At 48.1% G+C, this 14722-nt stretch overlaps 1 protein-coding gene across 1 annotated transcript in view; it reads right to left on the reverse strand.

Moving 5' to 3' along the window:
• Positions 1-14722, reverse strand: part of LOC120921724 (NACHT, LRR and PYD domains-containing protein 14-like) — a 483121-nt gene that overhangs the window by 65579 nt on the left and 402820 nt on the right. Inside the window, exon 10 of the mRNA XM_040334262.1 lies at positions 5960-6130. Coding sequence (XP_040190196.1) covers positions 5960-6130 — 171 coding nt within the window. The remainder of the gene's footprint in view (positions 1-5959; positions 6131-14722) is intronic.

The following is a 14722-nucleotide window of genomic DNA, read 5'->3' on the forward strand; positions in this document are numbered from 1 at the left end:
CTAAGTGAACAAAAAATAATTCATAGATGGAGAACAGAAGAAAAATCCTTCCCGATCTTCAATACGTGCTTTCACCACACCACAATGACTGCGTGCTTCCACCACCCATCAGAAATGCAAACTCACCACAACAAATGGCCTGACACTTTCGTGTTTAGGCACACAGGCTTGTTAACTGACCCCCTCAGTTTAGTTGATAGAACTCCTTCTTTTTATAGAGTGGAGCATTCAGTTAAACAGATGGAAATCCGAAGCAAAAAGAAAACTCCAAGATGACAGCCATATGCAATGAAAAAAGAGCACAATAGTGTGATACTGTGACACAACTTTTAATAACACACTACAAATCTCTCAAAGAATGCACTCACAAAGGTAACTCTTGTTACAAGCAGTGTATAAATCCAAAAACTGACACGGTGTAAAACAAAAAATAAAGATATCCTCCAGGTGAACTAGTGGTCACAGCGGACCAACGAATAGCCCAAGTGTTACTCACAGCCCTTGTGCAGGTGTACTGGAGCCGCTGCTTAGGTAATTGAGCTGGTGGCAGATTAGACCATTCCACGTTCAAGCTTAGAAAGTTAAGGTGTGCGGTTGTGACTTCAGTAATCACTCCCCGACATGTTTCATCGAAATGATTTCGTGCTTACGATGAAAGCACGTATTGAAGATCAAGAAGGACTTTTCTTCTGTTCTCCATCTATGAATTATTTTTTGTTCACTTAGGCAGTTTATGGACTGTATTTGCCAACCTGGTATTTTTTTATGTAATTTTTGCACGTATTTTTGGACACTTAGGGCCCTTTCACACTGGGGCGTTTTTTGAGTGTTATTAGAGCGTTATTACAGCGTTATTCAAGCGTTTTTCGAGCGAAGCCTCATCTGCAATCCAAATGTGCTGGTAAAGCACCGCTAAGACCTTAACATTTTAGGGTGTTTTTGCAGTGCCTCAGTGTGAAAGGGTAAGGCGTTTTTACATCGCTTTCAATTCATTTCAATGGAGAGGGGCGTTTTTGGAGCGTTTTTTTCAGCGCCCAAAAGCTATTCCAAAGATGCTGCTTGCAGGACTCAGTGTGAAAGGGTCCATTGAGATGCATGGAGAGCGTTTTAAGAGCGCTATTTTTAATGCTAAAGCGCTGTAAAAACACTTCAGTGTGAAAGGGGTCTTATATATTGTCTCACTTAGAGGGTGAATTATTTATTTATTTTTCACTATGTCACTGTACCAATATTATATGTGTTGATTCATATTCTCACTTATTATTCTGAGCGCTGTTTAATATCACATTTGGCACCTTATTTATAATAGGTAGCACTGTATTTGCATATTAACTATTTTTCATTCTATAATTTTTAAAGCAGCAGCTCTCGTATATTTATTAATTTATTCATTTATTTTATAAATATCACCATAGTTCATATTTATTCTCCAGCTACGCGCAGTGAGGGTGGCCCAACTAGACGGCCCTTATCTCCACCCCTTTTTTTCACATCCACGTACCTGTACGTCCTCTGCTAGACGTGGGTGGGGGGTCCGATCGGGACCCCCCCGGTACATGCGGAGGTCGTGTCCGCTCGGGGAGCGATCCGGGACGACGGCGCGGCTATTTGTTTTTAGCCGCTCCGTCGCGATCGCTCCCCGGAGCTGAAGAACGGGGAGAGCCGTATGTAAACACAGCTTCCCCGTGCTTCACTGTGGCGGCTGCATCGATCGAGTGATCCCTTTTATAGGGAGACTCGATCGATGATGTCAGTCCTACAGCCACACCCCCCTACAGTTGTAAACACACACTAAGTGAACACTAACTCCTACAGCGCCCCCTGTGGTTAACTCCCAAACTGCAACTGTCATTTTCACACTAAACAATGCAATTTAAATGATTTTTTTGCTGTGAAAATGACAATGGTCCCAAAAATGTGTCAAAATTGTCCGAAGTGTCCGCCATAATGTCGCAGTCACGAAAAAAAAACGCTGATCGCCGCCATTAGTAGTAAAAAAAAAAAAAAAAAAAAAAATGCAAAAAAACTATCCCCTATTTTGTAAACGCTATAAATTTTGCGCAAACCAACCGATAAGCGATTATTGCGATTTTTTTTTACCAAAAATAGGTAGAAGAATACGTATCGGCCTAAACTGAGGGAAAAAAAAATGTATATATGTTTTTGGGGGATATTTATTATAGCAAAAAGTAAAAAATATTGCATTTTTTTTAAAATTGTCGCTTTATTTTTGTTTATAGCGCAAAAAATAAAAACCGCAGAGGTGATCAAATACCACCAAAAGAAAGCTCTATTTGTGGGGAAAAAAGGACGCCAATTTTGTTTGGGAGCCACGTCGCACGACCGCGCAATTGTCTGTTAAAGCGACGCAGTCCCGAACTGTAAAAACCCCTTGGGTCTTTAGCCAGCATATTGGTCCGGGGCTTAAGTGGTTAAATACCAGGATTGCATTACATACAGAGTGCAGAGTTCAGGGGGGTTACACACAGTGCAGAGCTGTCACCTGTAAACATAGAAACCAGACTTCTGTGTTTACAAGTGGTTGTGGTGAGCAGGCACCAAAGGGTCTGAGCCAAAGGTGGTGGAACTCAGTTCCCCCTGAAAAAAAGCCCTGGTTGTAAACCCTTACACACCACTTTTCCCTACAGGTAAGCTTATCATAAGGCTTACCTGTAGATACTGGAAATATCTGATAAACCTGCATGGTTTAGGAGATATTTACCATATTGTGCCATTTCTATGGTGCCCGTGCCGTGACGGTCGGCTCCAATGCATGTGTGGGAGTGATGTCACGTGACTCTGGCCAGTAACAGAGCCGGAGTCCATGTACCCTTGGAAGGAAGAGGGGTGAAGAAGGAAGCGGCTGCCAGCAGGGACCTCTGGGACATTGCAGGCTATCTTTGCAGGTAAGTGAAACATAATGGGCTAGTATGCGATGCATACTAGCCCATTATGATTTTACTTTGCAGGGAACAAAGAGGAAGTAAAACCCATCAGGGTTTACTTCCTGTTTAAGCTTTGGTGACCAGATTTTTAAAATGAAATCCGGGGACATATTTTTTCTTTACTAGTAATGGCGGCAATCAGCGACTCTCTGCCCATCGTCGCTGCCTCACAGCCTCTCAAGTCTCAGGCCCCATACACACCATAGAATCTATCCGCAGATAAATCCCAGCGAATGGGTTTCAGCGGATAGATCCTATGGTGTGTACACGCCAGCGGATCTGTTTCCGGGGATAAATCTCCCCTGGGATGGATTCCAGCAGATCGAATATTTGCTGACATGCCAAACAAATCCATCTGCTGGAGTCCATCCCAACGGATGGATCCGCTCGTCTGTACAGACTCACCGGATCCATCCGTCCGAAGGGATCCCCCGCATGCGTCGTAATGATTTGACGCATGTGTGGAATTCCTTATATGACAGCGTCGCGCACGTCGCCGCGCCATAATCGCTGCGACGGCGCGACACGTCATCGCCAGAGGATTTCGGCGCGGATTTCAATGCGATGGTGAGTACACTCCATCGCATTAAAATCTGCTGAAATCCTCAAGAGGATTTATCCGCGGAAACGGTCCGCTGGACCGTATCCGCGGATAAATCCTCCCGTGTGTATGGGGCCTTACTCTTCAGGCCCCGGCTACTACTGGATGGGGAGCGGAGGAAGATCACTCCACCAGGGAAGGCAAGGAGACAGGCAGGTGGCTGGCCGGGATTTGAGCCAAGGCAGAAGAACATGCGAGCGTAGCTGAATGGGCATGTACCCGAAACTGAAGAAATATTCCCTCCGCTCCGACCATCACATGATCATCAGAGAGGGGCACAGATAATGGAAAAATACAACCCCCTAAGCTAGTAGGCACAGCGGGGGGGGGGGTTTGCCACCTTTTCTTCAAGCCAACACGAACACTTTAGCAACGCACAGCATTTTTTTGTAGTATACACTATATATATAGATTAGTGTCCCTTTATATTAGCAGCATAGACTCACCCCCTTTATATCAGCAGCAGAGATCTCCCCCGGGACCCCCCTTTATATCAGCAGCATCGACCTCCCCTGGGGCCCCCTTATATCAGCAGCATCGACCTCCCCTGGGGCCCCCTTATATCAGAAGCATAGACCTCCCCTGGGGCCCCCTTATATCAGAAGCATCGACCTCCCCTGGGGCCCCCTTATATCAGAAGCATAGACCTCCCCTGGGGCCCCCTTATATCAGAAGCATAGACCTCCCCTGGGGCCCCCTTATATCAGCAGCATAGACCTCCCCTGGGGCCCCCTTATATCAGCAGCATAGACCTCCCCTGGGGCCCCCTTATATCAGCAGCATAGACCTCCCCTGGGGCCCCCTTATATCAGCAGCATAGACCTCCCCTGGGGCCCCCTTATATCAGCAGCATAGACCTCCCCTGGGGCCCCCTTATATCAGCAGCATAGACCTCCCCTGGGGCCCCCTTATATCAGCAGCATAGACCTCCCCTGGGGCCCCCTTATATCAGCAGCATAGACCTCCCCTGGGGCCCCCTTATATCAGCAGCATAGACCTCCCCTGGGGCCCCCTTATATCAGCAGCATAGACCTCCCCTGGGGCCCCCTTATATCAGCAGCATAGACCTCCCCACTAGGGTGACCACATTTCCAAACTACCATTCAGGGACACCTCCCTTCCCAAAAATTAGCCTGTGCTGTAACGAATCACAGCACAGTGATTGGACACAAGAGGTGGGATTTATGATTTCTCCAATCACAAGCAGGGGGCGGGGACTGTGCTCCTCCAAGTATTCCCGGCCAGGACAAGTACTGTCAGTGTGTAAAGCGGTGATGTGGTGGACTTTTTTGGGGGCATCAGATTGGCCCGGGGGTGGCTGTATCAGCGTCATTCCGGGACACTGTATTGTCCTGGAATGAATGTGCCCGGGACAGACCTGCAAAATGCGGGACTGTCCCGGGCAATCCGGGACGCGTGGTCACCCTACCCGTACTCCCCAGGACCCCCCCCCCCCCCTTAGAGACCCATAGAGCAAGACAAAACCCCCTTACCTTCCAGGAGCCGCTGCAACAATGTGTGCAAACCTGTTAGGGGGCGTAGTCTAACACCATGCTCTCGAGTCCTCCTGCATAGGCGTCCCTGGTTGCTAGGATACGGTCCCTTCGCTGTTTCTGGCATCGGCGGGAGAGAGAACACAAGCCACAGACTGAGTGTGACAGAGAGAGGCGGACTTGAAGAGAGCAGCATGCTGTCAGACAGGCTGGTGGAAGGGGAGATGAGAGACCGAGAGACCTCAATCAGGACTAGAGGAGACGAGACACACAGCATGTGCCAGGCAGGGAGGCGGGACTCTGGGCAGCCAGGATCACCCACAGTCATGTGACCAGTCATCAGCTCCACTCGCCCAATCACAGACCTTTATGTCCGCCGCTTGCACATGACCCGGGCAGCCAATCTCACGCAGGCTGTATGTGACAGTGAGCGTAACACTGATGGCAGCGGACACAGGAATCGCTATGCGCGATGCGCTCTAGATGTTGCGGCCGGGGCCACTGATCACAGGACGGCTGAACAGTTATGTGTCCGGGTTTCAGGCGGCTTGAAAACCAGACACATGTGTCCAAATCCGGACTGTCCAGGTCAAAACCGGACAGGTGGCAACCCTGGGGGGGTGTGATTCAAATCTTGTTATTTTAATTCTGTACTGACTGTCTTTGAAATTGCCCCTGCCCCCTATTAAATCCAATCTGGGGACAAACTTGGTCCAGGGACAGTGTCCTCAATCAGGGGACTGTCCCCTGAAATTGGGGATGTCTGGTCACCCTAGTTTAAGCACAGTAGGAAAAAACAACATATTTTGAGTAAAAGAGTCATTGCCATATGTGTGTGAAAAGTATACTAACATCTAGTGAGAGTTCTGAGTATTGCAGCCAATAATCCAATCATTCCAAATATGTCCCATAATTCTCACCTCATTTCCTTCAGGGTACATTTAGGATCTTTGAGTCCATCACACAGAAGTTTTATTCCTGAGTCCTGGAGCTGATTTCCTGATAAATCCAATTTTCTGAGAGATCGGTTTGTGATAAGAACAGATTGGAGATCTTGACAGCAAACAGAAGTCAAATCACATTGCTGGAGACTGCGGAGACCAAAGAAACGCACATAAAATTGGTATAAAATCATTATAACTGAATTATTAGAGAGAAACTGCAAATGTTTTAGGCACATTAATGGATTTTTGTGTACATTGTTTATACAGGGACATAATATAAAAGATGTACAAATACAAGTTTTACTTTCACATACACTAATACAAAGTAAAAGATCAACTTTTGTGAAGTTCTAAAAATATGATGTGTTATTGGAACACCTATACAAATTCCCGTATATAAGAAAAAATATAGTAATACAAATTAAAAAAAAAATTGTAGGGATCTACTGCCCTCTACTGTTAGCTGTTAACCACTTCAGCTCCAGAAGGTTTTATTCCCTTCATGACCCGACCATTTTTTGCTATTTTTGTTTAAAGCAGAGGTCCCACGGAAAAAAATATATTAAAAGTCAGCAGCTACAAATACTGCAACTGCTGACTTTTAATATTAGGACACTTACCTGTCCTGGAGTCCAGCGATGTCGTCAGCAGCAGACGAGCGATCACTCATCTCTCAGCTACCCCCGCCGCCATCCTCAGTGAGGGAATAAGAAAGTGAAGCGTTGCGGCTTCACTGCCCGGTTCCCTTCTGTGCATTCGCGAGTAGCGCGGCGCGTTCCCAGTAGTCCCCGCTCTCTCCTGGGACCAGTGTGTTCCCCAGAAGAGTCACTCACTGGAAGTGGGTGCAAATACCTGTATCAATCACAATAGTCTGCTTTGCTGCTATGGTTATAAAGAGCATTAGTTCAAATCATTTTTTGCTATTCAGCACTGTGCTACTTTAACTGCCAATTGCTTGGTCGTGCAACACTGTACTCAAATGAAATTGATATAATTTTTTTCACACAAATAAAGCTTTCTTTTGGTGGTATTTAGACCAAAATGTATTCAGCTACATGTCTTTGATAAAATAAATCACAATCAGTGTATATTAGTTGGTTTGTGTGAATGTTATCTACAAACTATGGTATATATATATATATATAGTATATATGAAAGTTTATCAATTCTGATGGCCTTTCTCATTTCTTGAGACCTGAAATCACCAGGGGCCAGATCCACATACTTCTGCGCCGGGCGCCGCTGTAACTTACTTTTGTTTTGTTTGAATCCACAACGAATCCACGCCGTAAGTTACGGCGTAGCGTATCTGTTGCGGCGTAAGGGCGCGGAATTCAAATGGAAGTGATGGGGGCGTGTTTTATGTTAATACGTCGTGACCCGACGTAAACAACGTTTTTTTTTAACTGCGCATGCGCCGTCCCTGGGGGTATCCCAGTGCGCATGCTCAAAATTAAACCGGAACCAGCCAATGCTTACGACGGTGACGTCATTCTACGCAAATTCCTATTCGCGAACAACTTACGCAAACGACGCAAAAAATTCAAAATTGTACGCGGGAAGGACGGCCATACTTAACATAGAGTACACCTCAGAACAGCAGCTTTAACTATACGCTGGAAAAAGCCGAACGCAAACGACGGAAAAAAATGCGCCGGGCCGACATACGTTCGTGGATCGCCGTACATAGCTAATTTGCATACTCGACGCGGATTTCGATGGAAACGCCACCTAGCGCCCTCCGAAAAATTGCATCTAAGATCCGAAGGCGTACGAAGACGTACGCCTGTCGGATCAAGCCGCGATGCCGTCGTATCTTGTTTTGAGGATTCAAAACAAAGATACGACGCGGGAATTTTGAAATTACGCCGGCGTATCAATAGATACGCCGGCGTAATTTCTTTGTGGATCTGCCCCCAGGACAGTACAAATACCCCCCAAACATAGGCATGCGCACAGGGTGTACCAGGTGTGCCTGGGCACACCCTAATTACCCCATATGGTGCAGATTCACCCTTTTAGACCCCAGATATTTGACCAAGGCCCCCTTATGGGGCTCCTAAAATTAAAAAATTAAAATTAATACAATTGTAAAAAAAAAAAAAAACGACTAAAACTGTGTGTGTATATATATACACATGCACACACACTCATATGTGTTTGAGATTTGGAGTGCACGCTCTTATACAATAAGCTGTGCACCCCTATGCCTCCAAATTACCCAATTTTTTGGAAAGTACACAGTCCAAGGTATTTAGTAAGAGGCATGGCAAGTTTTTTTGAAGGTGCCAGATGTTGCATGGGCATTTAACAAAGGGATAACTGGTTTAACCCGTAAAAGGCAGTTATATGGAGAGGCCCCCAATGGACCGGGAAGGGAACTCCAAACTCACTGGTGTGGGGTGATCAGGGTGTCACCAGTACAGTACAGTGTCATCATATGAGTGAGTGAGAAACTTGTAAAGCGCAACACATGCGAACTGAATCGCCTCTGGGCGCTGTATCCATTTCATGGGTAAGGAACCCCCTGACCTCAGAAGAGATGGGTTTTAATCTTTCTCCTGAAGGCCAAGTGGTCCGACTCCAGTCGGATGGTGGTTGGTAGTGCATTCCACAGGCGAGGTCCCTGGACTGCAAATCTTCTATCTCCTTTGGACTTGTATCTGGCTTTGGGTATCTGGAGGAGGTTTTGATTGGTGGATCGCAGAATGCGATTGGGGTTATGGGCTTTTATTTTTTCGCATAGATATTGGGGGGCGTTGCCTTGAATACACTTATGTATTAGGCAGAGTGCCTTGAAAGTGAATCTGTCTTTTACTGGCAACCAATGAAGGGATCTCGGTGAAGGTGAGATTGATTCCCATGGTTTTTTCCCAGTCACTAGTCGAGCGGCCGTATTTTGAACGACTTGCAGACGAGTGATTTGGTATTTGGGGAGTCCTAGATAGAGGGCATTTGCGTAGTCGAGTCTGGAATTGATGATTGTTCCCACCACGACTGCAATGTCCTCTTTCGGGATAAAGGGCGTGAGTCTGTGTAGTAGGCGCAGCAGATGGTGCGATCCGCTGACTACTGACCCTATTTGTGCATCCATTGTCATGTAGGTGTCGAAAATGACTCCGAGACTTTTGACTTTGGTGCTAGGGGTGATAGTTTTACCCAGAATGGGCGGGGGGGGGGGGGGGGTCCATGTTGACGCGGGGTGATTTTTCCGGTTAGCGTGAAACAGGAGAAGTTCTGTTTTCGAACCATTGAGTTTAAGATAACTGTTTGTCATCCAGTTATCTATTAGAGTGAGGCATTTCTCTAGTCCAAGAGAATGATCCTTTTTGTTGCAGATGCGGAAATACAGTTGTGTGTCGTCTGCATAGGAGTGGTAAAGTAACTTCTGGTTACTGATGATTTCAAAGAGAGGGCGAAGATAGATATTAAACAATACGGGCGACAAGGGAGATCCCTGAGGGACTCCGCATGATACTGTGCGTTTTTCAGAAGTGAAAGACCCCAGTTTCTTTCATATGACTGGTGTGGGGTGATCAGGGTGTCACCAGTACAGTACAGTGTAATCATATGTGGATATATACACTATATTACGAAAAGTATTGGCACACCTGCCTTTCCACGCACATGAAATTTAATCGCATCCCAGTCTAAAGCCCCATACACACGAGAGGATTTATCCGCAGATACGGTCCAGCGGACCGTTTCCACGGATAAATCCTCTCAAAGATATCCGCTGATTTCGATGGGATGGAGTGTACACACCATCCCATTGAAATCCGCGCGGAAATCCTCTGCCGATGACGTGTCGCGCCGTCGCCGCGATTATGACGCGGCGACGGGCGCGACGCTGTCATATAAGGAATTCCACGCATGCGTCAAATCATTACGACGCGTGCGGGGAATCCCTTTGGACGAATGGATCCGGTAAGTCTGTACAGACGAGCGGATCCATCCGTTGGAATGGATTCCAGCAGATGGATATGTTGTGCAGCACAACAAATATTCGATCTGCTGGAATCCATCCCAGAGGAGATTTCTCCGCGGAAACAGATCCGCTGGCGTGTACACACCATAGGATCTATCCGCAGAAACCCATTTGCTGGGATTTATCTGCGGATGGATTCTATCGTGTGTATGGGGCCTTAGTCTGTAATGACTTTTACACAGCGTGGCCACATACAGAGGCCCAACATGCAGGGAGCACCTTCAGGCGTCCTGGAGCACCCAGGCCAATTCTGACATTTCTCTCCTACATGTAAAAATCATCATTTATTTGCTAGAAAATTACACAGAACCCCAAAACATTATGCATGTTTTTTTTAACAAAGACCTTCGAGAATACAGTGGCGGTCATTGCAACTTTTTATCTTGCACGGTATTTGCGCAGTACAGTTAGCCCAATGTTTTTGCATAATGTGAAAGATGAAGTTACGCCGAGTAAATGGATACCCAACATGTCACCCTTCAAAATTGCACACACTTGTTAAATCCCCATTGGCGACGCTTTAAATTTTTTTACTGGTTACATGTTTTGAGTTACAGAGGAGGTCTAGGGCCAACATTATTGCTCTTGCTCTAAACTTTCACAGCAATACCTCACGTGTGTTTTGAACACCGTTTTCATATGTGGGCGGGACTTACGTATGCGTCCGCTTCTGCATGCGAGCTCACATGGACTTTAAAAGAAAAAAAAACATTTTTGTTCATTTTACTTTATTTATTTTAGTTTGACATGATTTTCTAAAAAAATTTAAAATTTTGATCACTTGTATTCCTATTACGAGGAAACATTCCTTGTAATAGGAATATGGCATGACAGGTTCTCTTTACAGCGAGATATGGGAGGGTCAATAAGACTCCACATCTCACCTCTAGGCTGGGAAGCCTGAAATTACAGAGTATTGCAGGGTATTGTGTATTACAGAGTATTGCACATGTAGCACCCCCTTACTTTCAGTAAAGGCACTACGCTAAAGTTAGTGGGGAATGAGAGAGATAAGTTGCTCTCGTTCCGAATTGTGTTAAATTTGGGCTGCTGTCATTCCTTAACTGTCCTGTAGGTCAGTCTGCGCTCCAGGGATGCGATCCCATCCCTGGGCGGCAGTTGGCGCTAGAGGGGTTCTGGCAGAGCCACTTTTCCCCAGCAGCCAATTAGAGGAGTTTTCCCTCACGGGGCATGCTGGGGGAGGGTATATCTGTGGCAGACGCCATTTTTCTTGGTTCTTCGCGGGTTCCAGGTGCGGCACCCACCTTTAGGGTGTGCGCATCCAACGGACCCCGGCGATATGGCCTACCAGGCCGGGGTCGCATGCTACGTGGAGTTCCCTGCTGATGCTGAAAGGGGCCCCAGTGACTCGCTGGGTCTCCCGCTCTACTGAAGAGATCCCAAGCTATGTGCTGTGCAGTGGGGGATCGGCTCTAGGAGAACCCGGAGGCAGGTTATCTGAGAGACTTGAATGAACCATCTGGGATCTGGTGACCGGGACATAGACAGGTACACTTCCACTGTCAACCGGTGACCCTGACTTAATCTACTGGGAGGATTCGCTCAATCCATTTAGCTCATACAAGTATTAGACCTGTGGCAGAGGTCCCTAGAGCCGGGTCTGTGGCAGAGGCCTGTTCCTCTTAGCAACCTAAAGTGACACTTCGGCTGCCAGGCCCGTGGCAGGAGTCTGTCCGGAGGCACTTCACCCACTCCGGCTGGAGTGGCGACGAATTGTGTCTACTACTACTGAGAGCAGGACTGCTTTTCTCTTATCCAAGGCCTGATACAGCAAGGTTCCCTTACTTCATCAACCTTTTCTGCCTACCTCATGTTGATGTTGGTCGTGTTGGGCCGAGAAATAAAGCATTCAGAAAACCTTATTCGCTGACTGGACATTCGTTTATTGCTCTACTCACTATCATCACCCCTGGACAACCTTAAGAGGTAACTTAATACGCCGATCCCAAAAACAACCAGCGGCTCCTTCGGGGGTAGCGCTACACACAGTAATGCACAGGGATGGCTGATCATGAATGGATGGATGGCTTGATCTGTGAATGCAATTGTCACAGATCCAGCCCACAGCACTGCTGCTGCTGCCTCCGCTCATCACATGACGCCGGTTTGTTTGGGGGGTCTGGAGTAGAGACTTCTATTCCAAGGATGTGTGCACAGCCTGCTGACATCACATCCGTGTCGGACGCCCCTGCTCTGGCGCATGCGCAATCATATTCGAGACCCATAGAGCCTAGAACAAGCACCCAGGATTGCAGCAGAGGGTGCATAGCACCCCAGGGCTGGCCTTTGGGGTGTGCGAGCCGTGCAGCTGCACAGGGTGCCATGGGCAACAGGGGCGCCGTGCGGCACACACAGCTCACAGAATGCGAGTCACATCAGGGCCGATCCTAGATGGGGTGCAGTTCACCCAGGCGCCACAGAGGTGGGGTGCTCAAGCACCAGAGTGCTCCCCTCCCTCATCCTCCCCCTTGTTGGTGTCTCTCTCGCAGCTCACAGTCGCCGCGCTGTTTCACGATAGCCTGCCCTATGCCACCACAACCTGCCCTATACCACCCCAACCTGCCCTATGCCACCGCAACCTGCCCTATATCACCCCAACCTGCCCTATGCCACCACAAACTGCCCTATACCACCCCAGCCTGCCCTATGCCACTGCAACCTGCCCTATGCCACCGCAACCTGCTCTATACCACCCAACCTGCCCTATGCCACCGCAACTTACCCTATGCCACATCAGTCTGCCCTATATCACCCCAACCTGCCCTATGCCACCACAACCTGTCCTATACCAACCGAGCCTGCCCTATACCACCGCAACCTCCCCTATACCACCCCAGCCTTCCCTATACCACCGCAACCTGCTCTATACCACCCCAGCCTGCCCTATACCACCCCAACCTGCCCTATGCCACCCCAACCTTCCCTATACCACCCCAACCTGCCCTATGCCACCGCAACCTGCTCTATACCCCCCCAAACCTGCCCTATGCCACCGCAACCTACCCTATGCCACCGTACCCTGCTCTATACCACCCCAACCTGCATTATGCCACTGCAACCTGCCCTATGCCACCGCAACCTGCTCTATACCACCCAACCTGCCCTATGCCACCGCAACTTACCCTATGCCACATCAGTCTGCCCTATATCACCCCAACCTGCCCTATGCCACCACAACCTGTCCTATACCAACCGAGCCTGCCCTATACCACCGCAACCTGCCCTATACCACCCCAGCCTTCCCTATACCACCCCAACCTGCCCTATGCCACCCCAACCTTCCTTATACCACCCCAACCTGCCCTATGCCACCGCAACCTGCTCTATACCCCCCCAAACCTGCCCTATGCCACCGCAACCTACCCTATGCCACCGTACCCTGCTCTATACCACCCCAACCTGCCCTATGCTACCGCAACCTGCCCTATGACACCACACCCTGCTCTATACCACCCCATCCTGCCCTATGCCACCCCAGCCTGCCCTATATCACCCAAACCTGCCTTATATTACCCCAACCTGCCCTATATAGCCCCAGCCGGCCCAATACCACCCTATACTTTAATTTTCAGGGGCCATTTGGGGGGGGGGCGCCACAGGATTATCTTGCACAGGGCGCCTGAACACCTAAGGCCGGCCCTGATAGCACCCTCTCCCCATCAGAGGCATCACCTGCAACTGGGTAAACAACAGAGACGATCAGTAAATGCCCCCCCCCCCCCATCTCCCAGGGGCACCTGAGTGTCCATCAATATTGACTCGGTCAGATGCGCAGGTCTGATCCCCACACCAGAGCAAACAAACCTTAGCAATCAAATTAACACCAACACTATTATAGGACGCAGTTATGTATCGGCCTCCACTGAAGGATGGGAGTGCTAAATGGGTACCTAAACCAAAATATATAAAAAAAATGAACCCTATAAAAAGGGCTTAAAGGTTAATGCTGTATTCAACCCAGGGACTGAGGTCACTTTTTGGTTGAATATCCATTTCGCCTCCTGTTTTAAAATTTGTTTATCAAAGTCACCTCCTCATGGATTTCGGGGAATCCTTTCTAAAATGAGGAAAGAAATCACTGTGGGAACAAAGCTGTGTCTCAGCCCTTCATGTTTACATATAGGTGTGTACAAGAGACCCACATCATAGGTGATCCTGCACCCATTGACCAAAGGCCCGTTTTCGTCTTTCCAATATAGAAAGCTTCACATATACATAGTGCTATATATACCACTCCCATTTTTTGGCAGTCCACATGGGACTTAGATTTGTAATTACCACCTCTTAGGATTTCAAGTGTGTTACCCTCCCTGATCCAGGGACATTGATTACAGCTCCCACATCAATATGTCCCCATACCACCCACAGCTCCTGCCAATGCATCTGGAGTGCAGAGAAGGGAAACCATACTGATAAGAGGCATGGAGGAGCTCAGCTATGAGGAAAGATTAGAGGAACTAATTTTATTCTCTCTTGAGAAGAGGAGAATAAGGGGGGATATGATCCACACATGTACAAATATATAAGGGGTCCATATAGTGAACTTGGTGTTGATTTATTCCAGGGCCGATCCTAGGCAGGGTGCACGGGGTGCTCCGCACCCAGGCGCCTCAGAGGTGGGGGGCGCCGTAGCTCCAAAGTGCTCTCCTCCCTCCTCCTTGTCTGTGTCCAGAGGCGGAGCGCATGTAGCGGGTGCTGCGTTTCCCCATCCCGATTGCTATCTCCGCTGG

Source organism: Rana temporaria (assembly GCF_905171775.1).
Source record: "Rana temporaria chromosome 4 unlocalized genomic scaffold, aRanTem1.1 chr4a, whole genome shotgun sequence".
Lineage (NCBI taxonomy): Eukaryota > Metazoa > Chordata > Amphibia > Anura > Ranidae > Rana > Rana temporaria.